The sequence below is a fragment of the Aegilops tauschii genome, chromosome 3, assembly GCF_002575655.3.
Source record: "Aegilops tauschii subsp. strangulata cultivar AL8/78 chromosome 3, Aet v6.0, whole genome shotgun sequence".
NCBI lineage: Eukaryota > Viridiplantae > Streptophyta > Magnoliopsida > Poales > Poaceae > Aegilops > Aegilops tauschii.
The window spans coordinates 44,875,522-44,888,475 of NC_053037.3; the positions used below are offsets into that span (position 1 = coordinate 44,875,522).

The following is a 12,954-nucleotide window of genomic DNA, read 5'->3' on the forward strand; positions in this document are numbered from 1 at the left end:
GTATTGGGATACCGACGATCAAATCTCGGGCAAGTAACATACCGATTGACAAAGGGAATTGTATACGGGATTGATTGAATCCTCGACATTGTGGTTCATCTGATGAGATCATCGTGGAACATGTGGGAGCCAACATGGGTATCCAGATCCCGATGTTGGTTATTGACCGGAGAGGCGTCTCGGTCATGTCTGCATGTCTCCCGAACCCGTAGGGTCTACACACTTAAGGTTCGGTGACGCTAGGGTTGTAGAGATATTAGTATGCGGAAACCCGAAAGTTGTTCGGAGTCCCGGATGAGATCCCGGACGTCACGAGGAGTTCCGGAATGGTCCGGAGGTGAAGAATTATATATAGGAAGTCCAGTTTCGGCCACCGGGAAAGTTTCGGGGGTTATCGGTATTGTACCGGGACCACCGGAAGGGTCCCGGGGGTCCACCGGGTGGGGCCACCTATCCCGGAGGGCCCCGTGGGCTGAAGTGGGAAGGGAACCAGCCCTTAGTGGGCTGGGGCGCCCCCCATGGGCCTCCCCCTGCGCCTAGGGTTGGAAACCCTGGGGGTGGGGGGCGCCCCACTTGGCTTGGGGGAAAGCCACCCCCCCTTCCCCCTTGGCCGCCGCCCCCCTTGGCCGCCCCCCCCCTTGGAGATCTGATCTCCAGGGCCGGCGCCCCCCCCAGGGGTCCTATAAATAGTGGGGGGGAGGGAGGGCAGCAACACCACAGCCCCTGGCGCCTCCCTCTCCCCCTGCAACACCTCTCCCTCCCGCAGAAGCTTGCCGAAGCCCTGCCGGGATCCCGCTACTTCCACCACCACGCCGTCGTGCTGCTGGATCTCCATCAACCTCTCCTTCCCCCTTGCTGGATCAAGAAGGAGGAGACGTCGCTGCTCCGTACGTGTGTTGAACGCGGAGGTGCCGTCCGTTCGGCACTCGGTCATCGGTGATTTGGATCACGGCGAGTACGACTCCATCAACCCCGTTCATTGGAACGCTTCCGCTCGCGATCTACGAGGGTATGTAGATGCACTCCTTTCCCTCGTTGCTAGTATACTCCATAGATGGATCTTGGTGATGCGTAGGAAATTTTAAAATTCTGCTACGATCCCCAACAGTGGCATCATGAGCCAGGCCTATGCGTAGTTACTATGCACGAGTAGAACACAAAGCAGTTGTGGGCGTAGATGTTGCCAATTCTTCTTGCCGCTACTAGTCTTATCTTGTTTCGGCGGCATTGTGGGATGAAGCGGCCCGGACCGACCTTACACGTACGCTTACGTGAGACAGGTTCCACCGACTGACATGCACTAGTTGCATAAGGTGGCTAGCGGGTGTCTGTCTCTCCCACTTTAGTCGGAACGGATTCGATGAAAAGGGTCCTTATGAAGGGTAAATAGAAATTGGCATATCACGTTGTGGTTTTACGTAGGTAAGAAACGTTCTTGCTAGAAACCTATACAAGCCACGTAAAAACTTGCAACAACAATTAGAGGACGTCTAACTTGTTTTTGCAGCATGTGCTATGTGATGTGATATGGCCAGAAGATGTGATGAATGATATATGTGATGTATGAGATTGATCATATTCTTGTAATAGGAATCACGACTTGCATGTCGATGAGTATGACAACCGGCAAGAGCCATAGGAGCTGTCTTTATTTTTTGTATGACCTGCGTGTCGATGAGTATGACAATCTCTTTATGGCTCCGTTGACGGACTCCTCCACCTTCCCTTCTCTCTACAGGATCGGACGAACTCCATCATCGAGCAGAACCGGGGCGAGCTCCAGCCCTACCCACCTGCGTCCAGCGCAGGTATGCTCATCCCCTTCCCGCCCCTCCGGCTGCCGGTGTCCGCCCTCCCTCTCCCCTGTCCCCCATCTCTGATTGTTTTCTTTTCCAGTATGAATCTTGCTTTTTGATGGTTTCTTCAACTGCAAGTTCATTGAATTTACAATGTGATTCACTGGTAGTTGTCAATGTGTAGGTTTTGTAGTTGTGCTGATTTTAAAATTGATGTAATTTACACGAAGATTTAACTGTGATAGTAACCCATGATGAAGAACAGCGACTGACCCAAATTGGGAATTCAGTCGACTGGCACCCACCAGTCCCTTTTTGGTATGCAATGGCTCAACATAGCAGAGTGGATGATCCATTGGATTTTCAATCGACAACTACAGGTAGCCTGCTATAGTGGTGGATTTTCTCTAGCCTCGGCAGCAGCAGTCCAACAACAGATTCACCAAATGAGTTTCGATTAGCGGTCCTGCCATGTAACTTCTAAATCACTTTAACGGGTGCACATGACTTTCCGATTCAAACTGCGGCTAATAATTGATCAAAGATGATAGAGTAACAACCAGATTGATCCTAATTCAATAACCGTCAGGAAAATTTTACTATGTATACAAGAGATTGGAAGGATCTTGCAAGCCCTCCCTCAACACCTGAATACTCTGCACACATCAGCAGTGTACCTTGGTGATTTTACAAGTGGACATCCTCTTTGCAATCAGGTCGGCCGGTCACAGCCCTGTTCGTGGCCATTAACCGGCCTGATTTAAAGCCGCACCCTACGACCGTGTCATCGGTTTGGGACACTTCATGGAGTTTTGCTGCACAATTAACTGCGTGTGCTCATCAAAAGCTTAGTAATAGTCATTGCTAGGAACATTAGAATTTGATAAATTGCACGATAGTTGGCATGAGAAAAGGATAACTATGTTACATTCTGACTGAACTGCTTGGTCGCCTTTGTGGTTCAGGGCTGAATGATGTTGGCATATCCAGGTTTTCCTCGTGTGAAGCGGCTAGCAGATCAGTCTACATCCATCAACTTAGAGGGCTGCTATGCAGTTGTGTTTAGTGAAGTAGTTAGTGTACTGTACTTGCAATAGTTTGCTTGGTCTTTCTTTGGTTTCAGTTAAGTTATTGTCAGATTTTCCTCTCCATTGCTCTGAGTGGTGCTTGTGTTTCTACTTGCAGAAATGTACCATGAGTGGTACAATCTAATTTACTACTGCTGCTATATACATCGCCCATGAGTGGTGCTTGTGTTTCTACTTGCAGAAATGTACTACTTGGGAATTTTGTCAACTTGTGATGCTGCTGCTGTACCCCGAGAGGCCCTTGAGTTTGCCGAAATGTCGATTAACTTCCGTTCCGGCAAATTCGGGTACTCCATATGTCCTATTTTCAGCAAAGGTCATGCTGAAATTTTCCGTGAATTTTAGCATGACTTTGCTAAAAATAGGACATATGGGGCACTTGCGACTAATGAATGGGCCGGGGTATCTTAGTACTTAATTAAGTAGGATCAACTGCCTCTTGTGTTATACATATAGAAGTGTGATATCTACTCATAGTTATTACTAATGTCAGTTGCTCGTCATCGATAAACCCTAATCTGGTAGGATGACCTACTAAAAAAGCCCATACCACATATTCTATTTGGATGGCCCTGCTAACCCTTGACCATAAATACTTGAGATGGATGTAGCAGGCTTAAAGAAAGAAATGTTTTTAGGCCAACTCCACTGGGCCTGGCTGAAAATGCACAAGTGTGCATGACTAACAATATTCTATTGTAAAGCTAAACAGGAAAGAGGAACCACTCATCCTAACCATTTGCTCTCAAAATTACCACTTCACTTCTTACTACTGAAAATCTTAGACCATCTCCATTCACCAATTGCTCAAACCACTTCGAAGGGCGTGTTTTCACCACACTGTGGATTATCTTATTGGACCCAACAGAGATGATGTAGTTTTGAATTATGAACATAGGAAATGTCGTCATCGGACGACGAAAGTCTCCCGGGGGAGTGCGACTGGTGCCACGACGGTCGAGGTCTGTGCGACAGGCCTCACCTGGACGATGATCGGCGCTTCAGCATTAAGCTTGAGGAGACCTTCGAAGTTGAAACGGTACGCAACGACGACAAGTGTTTTTTTCATAATTAAGCATGACTTCAACTATTTCAACGTGTAATTTTATCTTTTACAATTCGAGTATAGTTTATCCCATGCCATGCAAGACGCTATGTCTTGGAGAGGATGGATTTTGAAGATCATGAAAATTTTGAAACGAAAAAAATTCACCTAAGGACACATCATGATGTGGGTTTTTGAAGTAAATCTGTATAATGCTGAGAGCGAACCCATTTTGGTTGCAAAAATTGGGAAGCATTTTGCAAGATGTATGGTTTTGATGAGGGTATGCTTGTCACCATGGATCTTGGTGATCCTGACATCGACCAAGACAATATGGACATTTGGGTCCTTGTTGATACGCCTCCAGTTCTACCGCTATGTGAGTTTCTCAAACATAGTTAATTATTAAATAATTTATATTATTTATTTCAAAATAGTTGACAAATTATTTTCATTGACAGCTTATTTTGATTGTTCAAAAAATGTGCGGAACATGGTAGACAAAACCCACTACACCGATGGCTCCGAGTTAACTTATTAGGAGAAAAATCATCTGGTCGGATTTTGTATTGATCTTGAGAATTACAATATCTACAATCAAACTCCTCAACATTATGGTCAATATGTGCCACTAGTGCACGTGTTGAACTACGGTAACTACCATGGAGATACCCTGGTAAGATTTTTTACTATTACGACATCCGTGCATCTTTTGCATACTTCTAAAACTAGTACATCATTGCTAACTATGAAGTTATTACTATGTTTTTCAACAGAGAATCCCAGAGGATTGTGTGCCTCATTTGATGTATCAAAATGGCAGCCTTCATGTTTTGAACTTATATCCAGGTCATCCTACGAATCTCAACTGTCCATACCGGATTTCTAGAAGAAGTGGAGACATGCTAATCAGAGAATGGAAAAAATGTATGGACAGTCGTAAGGAGGTTCTTGGAAGCAAAAGAAAGCGCCGCGCAAGAATTGGAGACAGGATGATCTCCATTCTCCATAATGGAGAGTCAGGGTCTATATTGTTTTATGCTATTTTACCTTAAATAGGGTATTTAGGTCCTGCCTAATACTGATGATCATGTGCTAAGAACAATTAAGTAGGGTTGGTTCGATGACTATCAGGATGATGATCGTATGACTTGTTATTAATAACGAGTAGAAGTTGTATGATGATGATTAGTAGGACTTGTTAGGATTAGTATTACTTTCGACAAACTCGCTACTCGCGGTCTCGAGACTTGTAATGTTCTATCTTTGTTCGGTCTTTTGAATTCGGAGACTAATATGATGAATTGTATTCGGAGACTAATCTTCTATTGTATTCGATGAATCTGCTGTTGCTGTGTGGTGCTGTTTATATTCTGTCCAATAATATATTTTGTAATCTGTGCAAATATCAGAAAAGAAAAAAATCCCTAATATACATACTAATGGCGCATCACCCCAACGTGCGCCATTAGTATGCCAAAGGATACTAATGGCGCATCACCCCGCAGTGCGCCATTAGTATGGCAAAGCACATGGGTAAATATGGCCTCTGGGAGGCATACTAATGGCGCACCGTGGCCTATACTAAGTGCGCCATTAGTATAAAATACTAGTGGCGCACCAGTAGTGTGCCATTAGTAGGCAAAACTGGTGCACCACTAGTAGGCCTTTTCCTAGTAGTGAACCTAGTCTTACCCCTGCAAAGTGCAATGCAGAGAGGCTGGTTCAAACCCAGGACCTCTTGGCACAAGTGGAGAGGACTTCACCACTGCGCCAGGCCTGCCCTCATGTCGAGGTCTAGGCAAAAGAACCCAAAATGGCAGTTTTTTTAGGCATTTGGGAAACATCGTAAAACAATTGGCGAGACCTCCATGAACGTTTTCTCATCAGTAATCTTTGCACGTGGTAAAACATTCAACAATGTTTGTCACAAAAAATAGTTTTTTATTAGGTTTCCCTTTTTTAAATTTTACTGTTCGCACAAGTGCATATGCGCCCGAAAGCAGAACATCACTTCCCCTTCTTTGCTTCCTTCTTTTTATAAAAACGAACCTACACATATACAGTACTGCTACTCCGATCTGATTTATTCGCTTTTAATCCATAAAATAAAATCATATCAAGTATTACTGTCGAACTTATATATGGATGTGCAGCAAGGTGTTGCCGCCCCGAGGCGGTGCTCCGACAACCCGCAACATGGCTCGAATCTCATACGGCAATGCCCAGTTCCACCTAAAGTTCAAATTGAGTGGAAAGTTGCTTCAAGTGCCCCCGACACACAATAGAATTTGTGCATGGCGCGGGGTGGATACTAATCTAACTCGCGTGATCTATGTGGTCTGGAGAGCAAGAACACCTTCTTTCATGCTTTCATTGGATGGCCTCATGCCCTCACTTTGGCGGGCTACGTGAAGTTTGGGATCTCCCGAACACTTCAGCGTTTTCATTCTAAATGTGTGGGAATGCATTTTCCACGCCTAGCATGAATCGAATAGTGGCATGGCAGGTGCGCATGTGCATAGTGAACTTACGCATGAGAAGCCCACCCCCTTCAGTTGAAGGATCGAGAAGATTCCTTGCGAGCTACTCCCTCCGTTCCAAAATAGTTGGCATGGTTTTAGTTCAATTACTCAACTCACTCCTCCCCATTCAACGGCATCCAAATGCCGGCATTGCGAAGAGCAAGCATGTGGTCTCTTATTCGCAAGATACAGCTCCAGAATGACACTGTGTGGATGGGCGCCACAAGGTGTGACCCAAATGGTGTTCTTCGGGCAAGGCAGGCGTGGAAATGGATTTTTTTTTAGAACTATCACTTTATTTATAGCAATTTCGGAAACTATAGCATCCAATGCCAAAAAATCAAAACTATGACCCCGTCGACCTCGTGTGGGCCGAAGAGGGGGTTTTCGGCCAGGATTTGGCCGAAAAGGTCTTTCGGCCGTGCCTGGGCCGAAGACGTGCGTACCTGGGCCGAAAAGTCCTTTTTGGTCAGCGGTAGGCCGAAAAGTCCTTTTTGGTCACCAGTAGGCCGAAAAGTCCCTGAAGCCCACCTTTTCACGTGAACGAGTGGCCGAAGCTGCATGGCTCCGCTCTTCGGCTTATGTTAGGCTGAAAAGGTTTTTTTTACTCGTGAATGTTGTGTAACCATTGCCCATCTTAGACATTGAAAAAAAATATTTTCACGCAACCCTTTCCGTCAATATTTTCCCGCCAACTCTTTCCCTCCATATGTCCCCACCAACCCTGCGAGAGCACGTCTCATGGTTGAGGCGTCTTGATGACAAGCTACGCGGGATTTACGCAGCTGTTACGTGTAGACGATCTTCGGATGTTGCGGTTCCTCCTCCAGCACATCGTTCGCCATATCCCTTTCTACAACATTCTGAACCACGGCCCTCTGTGCACCATTCAGAACCACAACCCTCTGTGCACCGTTCAGAACCTCATCCTTCACAGCCAGGGAGCTCTTCCTGGCATCAGCCACCTCCTTCACAACCAGGGAGCGCTTACTGGCATCAGCAGATGGAACTAGGTAACACTACTTACTACATTCTTTTCAATATTGTAGTAATCGTTCATGCATTATGTGTAGTCACCGATGCTTAGTGGTGGTGCTTCGTTCATGCATTGTTCATGCATTTGTATCAATTTTACATGTTTTACTTACCGCAGGCGGCAACCAGTCGCAACCGTTCATGCATTCAGTGCAGTCACCGATGCTTAGTGGTGGTGCTTCGTGCTTAGAGGGCGACAGGGATAATGATGACCAAGATGCAAACACTTATGACTTCTCGCCTATAGTGTTTCACACTCAACCACCACCACCATGGCAGGAGACACGGACAGTGATAGACGAGGTTATCTATGGTCGTGGTTATCGTGAGCATCGTGCACCGCCTCAGCGCTTATCGCCTTCCGGTCCTCACCCGAGGAAGACCCAGATTCGTCGTCGCCCCCCAGATACGTGCTCTCGTAGGGTTGGTGGGAACGTATGGAGGGAAAGAGTTGGCGAGAAAATATTGACAGAAAGGGTTGCGCGAAAATATATTTATTCAATGTCTAAGATGGGCAATGGTTGCACAGCATTCATAAGTAAAAAAACTTCTTCGGCCTAACATAAGCCGAAGAACGGAGCCATGCAGCTTCGGCCACCCGTTCATGTGAAAAGGTGGGTCTCAGGGACTTTTCGGCCTACTACTGACCAAAAAGGACTTTTTGGCCCAGGTACGCACCCCTACGGCCACGGCACGGCCGAAAAGCCCTTTTCGGCCAAATCCTGGCCGAAAACCCTCTCTTCGGCCAACACGAGGCCAACAGGGCCATAGTTTTGATTTTTTTGCATTGGGTGCTATAGTTTCCGAAATTGCTATAAATAAAGTGATAGTTTTGAAAAAAATCGACAATTCCTCTGTGTGTATTGATTTTGTGGTGCAGATATTTCATCCAGTGACAACTTGTCATCAGGATTTCGGTGCGCCATGTAGAAAGAATATTTTCCACGATAATCAAAGAAGGAAGAAAGTATGGCCTGTTTATTTTCGGTAATGTTACCCAACTGATGTTTGTTTGGAAGGGGGTGGCAAGCGTACCCTCTTCAATGGCAGTTTTAGTTCCGAGAAGAGATAAAACTATGACAAATTTTGAACGAAAATTGCCTTTTCAGGTACAATTGTCATGTCTTCTAAAGAAAATGCCACCCCTCACCAATTCACCACAACTAAAATTGTCACTGAATCGCTTGCGTGTGCCACCCCGCGGGAATGTTCACCTATTAACATGGTCCTTTATTTTTCGAAGTTTCTCAATTTGATAGAGGTCAATACGACTAAAAATTTGTTTACTTATCCAATGATATGGAGCAAAAATTAGGAATCCGCTTATGTATTAAAGCCGATCCACTTAGGCATTAGGACCCGCTTTGCCGGTTGATTCTAGAGACTAATTTGTATAGAGGCTCTTGTGCTCGTGGTGAGCGCTCAATCCCATTGAATATGATCCCCGAATTAAACATGGACAGAGATGTTACCACCCTCAAGGACCTTCCTGAACTAATCATGGAAAGAGATGCTGCCGTGATGGGAATATGGTGAGTGACGGTTTGCCACAGAGCATACTAGAACCGCTGTTTGGCTAGCAATCACTCTTTACATCTTATAAGAGACAAACCCAATTATACTCGAATTCTGTTATTTCCCTCCTTGAACAGGTCAGTAAATTTTCTTTAAAACCGTTGGTGATTTGTTGCATGCGGCACAAAGAACAATTTCTGCATTGCAAAACTAATATGTATATATATACTCCTTCTATTCCTAAATATAAGGTGTATATATTTTTTTTCAAAAAGTCAAAACTTCGAACATTGACATGTTTATAGACAAAAAGCCTACAGTGCCAAATAATTATCACTACATTCACCATATACTTTGATATTTTATACATTTAGTATTGCAAATCTTCACATATTCTGCTATAACATTTGACTTTTTGAAAAACTTTTGTCCTGCTAGAACACTTCCTATAGCAACTTAAGATGCTCCGACACCTCCTCCCCCAAAGAAAACAAATATTTAACCTCCTCCTAATTTTGTTCAAGAAGAAAGATGTCTGGTAGTTTTTGCAAAAGACTAAGAAACAGGCAGTCGAAAGTCGAAATTTAAACAGAATCACAAAAGGCAGGTGACTAATGGACTTGATGATAAAACAGTCATAAAAGGTTGTGGTAATGACATATCAGCTATAGGGAATCGGCCAAAGTTGTTGTAATGACAAGTACGACAGAGCTTAAGTATGCAATAGTAAGCATGCATACACTATTGCAAAGTGGAATAAGCATTCGCAAGAATAGATCAAACCAAGACATATTATGACAGAACACATCGACATTCAACATATCCAAATATGTCTGAACAGGAATAGGTTTCACAAAGACAAGCATCAGGCACGTTCTTGCCACTACATCGAAATGTTCATTCCATAAAACTTAACGCATAGCTAAAACAGTTCTAGATATCTTGTAAAACACATTCACTTCAAAATCTCCAGCCAAAAGCGAGACCCTCAGATGCACATCCATCTTAACGGTTAGCCTTGGCAACACGCTCAATCTCGTCCTTCTTCTTGATGGCGTAGCTGCAACCAAGTTAAGGAATCCATGAGCACACACACTCATCTTCAATTCAAATTGACAGACAAGGCAAACAGAAATGGGGTTTATGGTATACCTGTTGGATGAGCCCTTGGCAGCATTGATCAGCTCATCAGCAAGGCACTCAGCAATGGTCTTGACGTTCCTGAAGGCGCTCTCCCTGGCACCAGTGGTCAGAAGGTAGATAGCCTGGTTCACCCTCCTCAGGGGGGAGATATCCACAGCCTGCCTCCTCACAACACCAGCAGACCCAATACGGGTAGCATCCTCACGTGGACCACTGCAACAGGGTAATAGCACATCAAGCAAAGTTCATACAGAAATCAAGAGCCCAGATACAACACAAATTCACAATTACCGTTAAGGCAGTGAGAAACTACATTATCCAAATTTGAACAAAATCAACAGACGTCACAGTTAAATAAGCATGTATCTAGGAAAACACTGGGAATGGACACTGTCACTCACTAGAATTTCCTCAGCGCTGCTATCAGAATCGAGCTTTTCAAGGCAAGAAATTTTAGGTGCTGCTAGCAAACTAGCATTCAACATTTATTAGATATAAAAGTCCGCTAAACCTAATAAGGATAATCCATTACCCAAACACCTAAAGCAAAACAGTAAAAGTGGTAGAGCCTAATATGAAGCAGGAATTTGCCAAAACCGTTTAGCAGATTACCACATGGCTATCATCCAAATCATAGCACAAGATTTCAACTAAGAGATGAACCTGGTAACATTCTATACTACTAGATAATATAATTAAACTGGGTACTGCAATAGTTTCAGTTAAACAAATTAAACTGACAGTGATATTCGACTACCAACACCACTCACTCAACTAGATCTAATACTAGTCACTGCAGGCAAACTACCATCACCTAGAGACAATACTGCATAGAAGATAAGCAGAGGGAGATCGGTACCTGTTGATGATGGCATCAACGATGATCTGGATGGGGTTGGCGTCGGTGAGGAGGTGGATGATCTCCATGGTGTGCTTGATGATGCGGACGGCCATGATCTTCTTTCCGTTGTTGCGCCCGTGCATCATGAGGGAGTTGGTGAGGCGCTCGATGATGGGGCACTGCGCCTTGCGGAAGCGCTTGGCCGAGTAGCGACCGGCGGAGTGCGGCAGGAAAGTGTAGTGCTTCATCGACGTCACCGCGAGGTAGTCGTTCAGCGAGATGTCGGTCACCTGCAAAACACGGCCGCCACGGTTAGCCACCGCCCAGATCTGCGCCTCCCACTGCCGGGCCGCCGCCGCAGCGGCGGCCGTGGGAAAGGGAGGAGGGGTTGCGAGGGCGTTCTCACCTGAACATCCTCGAAGGTCCAGCGGTTGAAGAGCTTCACGTCGCCCCCGGGCACCGGCTCCGCGACCGCCATGGCTGAGGGTGTGGTGGGGGGAGGGGAGGTGGCGGCGGCGGTTGCAGGGGAGTTGGAAAACCTAGTGGAATCGGCGCGCGGGGCGGGGATGAGGGCGAGGGGATCCTCTTTTATACAGCTGGGGAGCTAGGGTTTCTGATCTGACGGTGGCGGGGCGCTCGCGCATCGGCCAGACGGACGGTGAGGATCCGATTCGCTGAATCCGCTCCTTTTTTTTCTGCGGGGACTTCGCTGAACCCAGTGGTGTGCATGTTTTTCTTTTCGGCCCAAATAATAAGTATCCAAAAAAGCATCATTCAAACCCTAATTTTCTGTGTATGTTTTTCTTTTGGGCCCAAAAAAGTATCCACAACAGAAACATCATCCAAGCCCAGCACCCTAATTTTCTGCTGACAAAGGAAAGGAAATTCTCGAAAAAATAAAGGAAAACAAAACCACCCTAATCTCACACTATGTATGTACATGATTAGTGAGAATGGCACCAAAATTGTGTAAAAATAGAATGACGCCAAAATTCACATCAATTTTAGAAACAATTTTTTGGACAAACATGTAATCATATTTTAAGGGGTCATGATGCTATTTATTCACGTTGCCTCTTGTTTTCAGGGGAACTCGTGTAGCATCTACATAAACTTGCACATTTAAAAAAGGTTGTACATTTGATATTTGTTTTATGTGAACTAGGGGTTTTATTCAACGTTCGATGCAGAAGGAGTACAAAGTGATATCTGGTATAATCCCTAGCCACATGTAGCGACCTATAGGGAGAGTCGAAGATGCTTTTGCTGTTGCATGTGCTTCAAAGTTGGCCTCCCGATTCTCACAACGAAAACTAACAATCACAATATCCTTTCTAGTTCAAAACCAAATCATAGGAAGTCGCGGCACCCCTGTTGATGTTTGGGATAACTTCTATGCAATCAAACATGATCATATGTCTGAGATTGAAGTCCTGAGCTGGAACTGAGGCTCTTTGCCCTTCCTTGTCCCTGCAAATGGCCGCCGATACACCCATATTGCCTTGACGAGAGCGTCCACTATCCACATCTATTTTAGCGGCAACTCCATCTAGTGCAATCCATATATGGACCCTTTTGGTACAATGTAGCCGAAAAGTTGCTCGAAACAGGCAATAAGTTTTCGGGTCTTTCATGTATCTACTAACAAAGCACGTGGTGGATGGAGGACTCTAAAATTCACTATCATGAACTGCACGTCTTCTCGCCCACCAAATAGCCCACATGGTGATTAACTCTTGCTAGATCTTGCTTATTCATGGATTTAAAAAGCCATAAACGTGTGTCATTTGTCTGGTTCGAAATCACATGCTCGAGCACCTCTCCATCTCCTGAGGCGCGCCCAAGTGGGTTGTGCCCACCTCAGAACCTTCCGGACTCCGTTTTTCTCCCGTTTGCTTGTTTCCCAAGATAAAAAAACCTTTATATACCCCCCGAACGTGACCACGGTATCGCAGAGAAATCTTAG

The 12,954-nt window shown here is 45.2% G+C and overlaps 1 protein-coding gene across 1 annotated transcript; it reads right to left on the reverse strand.

Annotated features, from left to right (window-relative positions):
* Positions 1-9,777: 9,777 nt before the first annotated feature.
* On the reverse strand, positions 9,778-11,571 carry LOC109731447 (small ribosomal subunit protein uS7). Its single transcript, XM_020290597.3, has 4 exons — positions 11,395-11,571; positions 11,007-11,278; positions 10,157-10,360; positions 9,778-10,064 (listed from the first exon to the last, which is right to left on the reverse strand). The coding sequence occupies exons 1-4, from the start codon at positions 11,464-11,466 to the stop codon at positions 10,010-10,012; spliced, it is 603 nt and encodes a 200-aa protein (XP_020146186.1). The 5' UTR covers positions 11,467-11,571; the 3' UTR covers positions 9,778-10,009.
* Between the last annotated feature and the right edge of the window lie 1,383 nt (positions 11,572-12,954).